Source organism: Zingiber officinale, chromosome 3A (genome assembly GCF_018446385.1).
Source record: "Zingiber officinale cultivar Zhangliang chromosome 3A, Zo_v1.1, whole genome shotgun sequence".
NCBI lineage: Eukaryota > Viridiplantae > Streptophyta > Magnoliopsida > Zingiberales > Zingiberaceae > Zingiber > Zingiber officinale.
The window spans coordinates 9463125-9468172 of NC_055990.1; the positions used below are offsets into that span (position 1 = coordinate 9463125).

The 5048-nt window shown below is 30.0% G+C and overlaps 1 protein-coding gene across 2 annotated transcripts; it reads left to right on the forward strand.

The window, feature by feature from the left end:
- The first annotated feature begins 1141 nt into the window (after window positions 1–1141).
- LOC122053546 lies at window positions 1142–3570 on the forward strand. 2 transcript variants are annotated; one of them, XM_042615588.1, is made up of 4 exons: window positions 1142–1536; window positions 2093–2166; window positions 2241–2322; window positions 3306–3570. In XM_042615588.1, the coding sequence occupies exons 1-4, from the start codon at window positions 1341–1343 to the stop codon at window positions 3323–3325; spliced, it is 372 nt and encodes a 123-aa protein (XP_042471522.1). In that variant the 5' UTR covers window positions 1142–1340; the 3' UTR covers window positions 3326–3570. The 2 variants fall into 2 exon arrangements, with proteins under 2 accessions (XP_042471522.1, XP_042471521.1); XM_042615587.1 differs by having other exon boundaries at window positions 1145–1536; window positions 2000–2166.
- The last annotated feature ends 1478 nt before the right edge of the window (window positions 3571–5048 follow it).

The window sequence follows — 5048 nt, forward strand, 5'->3', positions numbered from 1 at the left end:
AGTAAGTACTTAGGATAAAATCTCCGTAAAGGGTTTTATCGCCTCTGTGGACCCCTGCCTATGTACTTGCCACTTGAACTTCCCCGCTTTACCCCTCAATGGTAGTGGGCTGCCTAGGGGTGCTGCTAATGTAATAGATCCATATTTTTTTCCTTCCCAACTTTAAATGGGATGTATAACCAAAAGATGTTGGACTTTTGAACTATTCATCGCAAGTACTTTTTGATTTATTCTAACGGCTGATGAAAAATTTTCATGGGGCTGCATCGATCGCCCAAAATTCTATATTATATGATTCATAATTTTTTCTTTCCTTCCCAACTTTATTTCTTCTTGCAAACATGCCTCAAGTGTAAAAAAAAGGTAAATCGACACTAATGTTGCCGCTACTTAGCCCATCCTGCTGTCCACCCCTGGTATGAGCACCTTAGGTCTAGGGTTTTGTTTGACTGAGCAATTGTCCAAAATGATCTCCTTGCCAATTCATCTGATTGCCCCATCAACTTCCCAATTGCGCTTTGAGGGTAGTCAAGTGTGGGCTCCGTTTTCTGACCACTTGGATGTCTACCCTTCCCTCTTCAACATTTATTTATTCGATTGATCAATTTTTATCATATTAAAATTGATTAAGTTCAATATAATAAGATCATTAAAATATGTAAATAAATACTTAATTCATATCGACGTTAATACAATGTTTTAATTTTGTAAATGATATGCATATAAAAAATTTAAAGATTTGATCATATTAATAAAACAATTTTTAACATTAGGAAATACTACAATTATTAATTAATTAACTATAAAATTTACAAAAAAGAATAATTTTCTCCTTTTTACCCTCAAAAATATTAATTACAAGAAGCTAATCAATTTTTTAAAAAAAATAATAATTTTAAATTAATAGTTGAGATTTAGTATTTATCAAAAATGATATTTAGCTATATTTAAATTTGTTTAGATTTTTTTTTTCTAGTTTTAATATGATTTATTAAATATATGACATGCTTAAATAGTATCTTATTTTTATTAATAATGAATAGATATTTTCAATCAATTCAATCTTCAATTGCTTTTTGGATAAGAATTTCTAAGAAAATAAGAACATTTCAAAATTCAACATTATCTTTATATTGATCAAGCCCATAGACTGCTGCTTCCTTGTATCCCTATGTTATTGCTCACAACGACTTCTTCTCCAACCTCTATCCACCATCAATAAGATATTTATCACAATTCTTCTGCTCGTTCAATTCCATACTTTCTAATAGATCCTTTTTCTTTTTTCCCTCTACAACCGTTTCTTATCTTCTGATCTGAGTCTGATCACTTACCTTCCAATGGCGTGTGAGCGTCCCTTACTGTCTGGAAGAGTTCAGCAACCAAAGCTGACAAGGGAGAATGATGCCAGCGGGGACTACAAGGTTCTGAAGCAAGTCGCCCAAGACATACGAGCGATATTGATCAAGGTATACAATCACGAAGGGTTACTCAACCAACTTGTCAAAAATCAACCATCACCAAAAGCTCAGATGGGTAAGATTCACAATTGATTGCTTAACTTGTCCATCTCCATTGAAATCTAAGAAGTATTCATGGAAAGAGAAGTCACATGCTCAATAAATGTTGCGTAAACTAAAATTTCTAAGTTTTGGTTCTATTTTTGTTTATCTACGTTAATACTTTTGAGAGAGTAAACTTATTTTTAATTTTTTTTGACATACCATTAAATTAATATTTATACATATTTAAAATTATCTAGATTTTTGTTCATATTATTATTTTGGTATTATTATTTAATAAAATTTATTAAATTAATGATCTCCCAACAACACTTTTTGAAATTTTATTAGTAGTTAATAATAATTTTCTGTTAATTTAATTCTTAATTTCTTCTATGAAAAAAATCCAACAACAATAACAATATGTTTAGTGTATGTATATATATATATCAATAAAATAAAATTATAATGCATTATTTTTATTTTGTGTTATCCAGATGCAAGTGTCTATGCCACGCTATGTATTATCGTTATGATACTCCGATTAGTTGTCCTTGCCTTGTGCATGATTGAAGTGTTTGGAAAGGCAGATTACTGGAGAATCTACGCACCCATTTGGATAGGATTATTTATCCTTTCGATATTTGTGCAATATATGTCTAATGTAAGTTAATGCTTTTTTTATATTTACTAATTGAATTATTTTTTAATTGATCATAACTATCAATTCTTGAACAGACAAAGTGGGAAGATGTGAGATCGAGATTCCCTTACCCCATTGGTATTTGCATAATGTCGTCAATCGCTTTTGCTATGATTGGTAGGTAACTATGCCTATTGAGTTCAATTTAACTAGATCCCTTGACTTTAGAATATATAGATTAGTCATTAAAATACGGTAATAAATATGTTTAAATTTTTCGTTAACTATGTCTTGTACCACTGATAATTATATTTTGTCAATTGATCTATGGAAACTTATTTATTGGGCAAGAAGGCAACATTGATTTATTTGTTTCTTTTAGAATAAGATGCGATTTTAAAATTTATTTTTCCAAGTAAATATTTTGAGATGATTCTTCAATTTGTTTTATTACTATATGTACGTCGTACACTTCAGTTTAGAACTTTCTTCCTTAAGATTTTGCAGACCAGACTTTTATTGAATCATTGAGTAATGTTGGTATTGCATTATTAATTCATAGAGTTGATAATTTATAAGAATAGAGTAGCTTATGGTGTTAATGATATACAATTTTTAATTATAGGATCATGTATTTTGTTATATTGCCAAGTGTTTCATGCTCATCTTTGGTACATTTTGCTAAGTTATTTTACTCATTGTGAGTACCAAATCCTAACATAATTTATGTTGACCATTCAAGGAGATTAAACCAAAGTTCTTCCTATACTATTTGTATGTGCAATCTTTTTTAACCCTCTTGATCTTTATATCCTTTTTAGAGTCAATATCAAATTGATTTTTATTACTTTTTTCCATTTATTACTCTACTAATCATCTCAATTCACTTATTTTTTTTCACTAAAAGGGGATTCCATTGAGTCATTAGATTAGTTCATTAAATTTAGATAGGAAATTTAGGTGTTATTCTTCTTTTCATCATTTTTAGTTGATTTTCCTGATTAAAAATCTTCAAAACTAGTTATGTAGCTACTTTCCTCTTGAACACATATTGACTTATAGTTTCTATCTTCTTATACTTGTCTAAGTAAGATATTAATTATTAATATAATTACTGTGCAAAATTTTATTTAATTATGATTTGCCTAATGATTTTGCAGTGCCCAACTCCTTTGGTTGAGTATCCCATTTAAAGAAAAAATTCCTGCAAATTCACTATAGCTGAGAATCAAACCATGAGTATCTGGATGACAACTTGGATGCCCTACCACTGCACCATAGTCCCGGGGGCTTTTGAAGAAGCAATCAAGCATCATGAAAAGATTGACACCATTTTTAATTGCAGTCTTTATTCTCAATAATTTTGTAAGAGATGGTTGTTGATTGAATTCTAAAATTTTATTCATATTTCTAGTTTTTATCGTCCCTTCCGTTTTCAAATATTTTTGGTTTTAAATTTCTTGAGCCATGAGTCAGCTAGGCAAACAAAACAAGTTATGCCCATCATATACTATGAATAAAAATTAATCATGTATCATCCAAAATCTTTAAATGAACTCATTCAACGCAAAAATAAAATAATTTTTGAAAATATTACATTCTCTCCCCACTAAAAGAATTTCACTCCCAAAATTAAGCCATGTCTAACATAACATAAAGTGACTTTCAAACAAGGATAATACGGCTCAACTTTTATCATCCTGACTAATTAAATTGATTCAATGCCATTGTTCTATCCTTGGAATTCCAAGATATTACACCCCAAAGTGTAATATCTGTTCAAATATTCTAGCACACTTTCAAAGTGTTCTTGGATTTGAAGTCAAGACAGAATTATGTCACCTCCTTTGCAAGCAACAATACGATCATCTGTACCCAACATTCCAACTTGATGGCTAAGACTAACATATAAAAAAAATTGACAACTTTATATTGTCAAAATTCTCTTTCTATTAGTCAGTCACCTTGCAAATTGACACTCAATGACCACTATATTTTTGATGGAGTAAACTTTCTCTATTGGAAAAACTGAATGAATAATGAATATTGAGACTTGATTCTATGACAAGGAGATTTTTAATGTTCCAACAATCTATAATGGAGACAATGAAGTCAGGAGGAAGGCTTAAATGATGCCAAGGCAATGGTGACTTTCGAATATGGACTAACTTTGGATCAACTAAATAAAAGTTGTATCATTCAAGAAAGAACTATGGGAAAAGCTCTTCATAAAATTATGAGAGATTCTAGGATAGTTAAAGGCGATATAGTTTTGAATCAATTGGAGAATTGTCAGAAAAAAAAAGATGAAGCATTGAGTCAACTTCATGGGTACGTTAAAGAAATTTTAAATGGACTTCATGTCATTGGAGAGTGCATTGACAATTGGGACTTAATAAGGTAGGCATTGAAAGCATTTTTTAAGACTACTTTATGAATATCTATGGTGGATGTTGTAGAAACCAAAAGAGAAAAAACTAGGACTTGTTTTATTATGCACCCCAATAATAGAAAAGTTACACAATAAGATATTTATATAGTTAGGTTATATACTAAGAATAAGAAAAAGACTAATATATCCTTAATAGCTCATAAATAGAAAAGCCTAATAATAATAGTATAATCTAACATCCACTCTTAAATTCATAATGCTACAGCTAGAATCATTGTGAGTTTGTTAGACAAGAAACGAAAGTGTGAAACAAATGTGTCTTGATAAACATATCAGTAGAAGGAACAAATGACAACGTGATAGTGCCAAGCTGAAGATGATAACGAGTAATGTGACAATCAATTTTAATATGTTTCATCCGCTCATGAAAAGCTAAATTGTGTGTAATTTGAATAGCACTCTGATGATCACACTATAATAAAGTAGGTTGATGAAGAGAGATACTCATTTA

Bases quoted from the DNA above. Each gene is read 5' to 3' on its own strand.
- LOC122053546 (XM_042615587.1), top strand. From the start codon at position 1,341: ATGGCGTGTGAGCGTCCCTTACTGTCTGGAAGAGTTCAGCAACCAAAG. The intron at 1,537-1,999 runs GTAAGATTCACA...TGTGTTATCCAG, and splicing joins ATCACCAAAAGCTCAGATGG to ATGCAAGTGTCTATGCCACG. The intron at 2,323-3,305 runs GTAGGTAACTAT...ATGATTTTGCAG, and splicing joins AATCGCTTTTGCTATGATTG to TGCCCAACTCCTTTGGTTGA.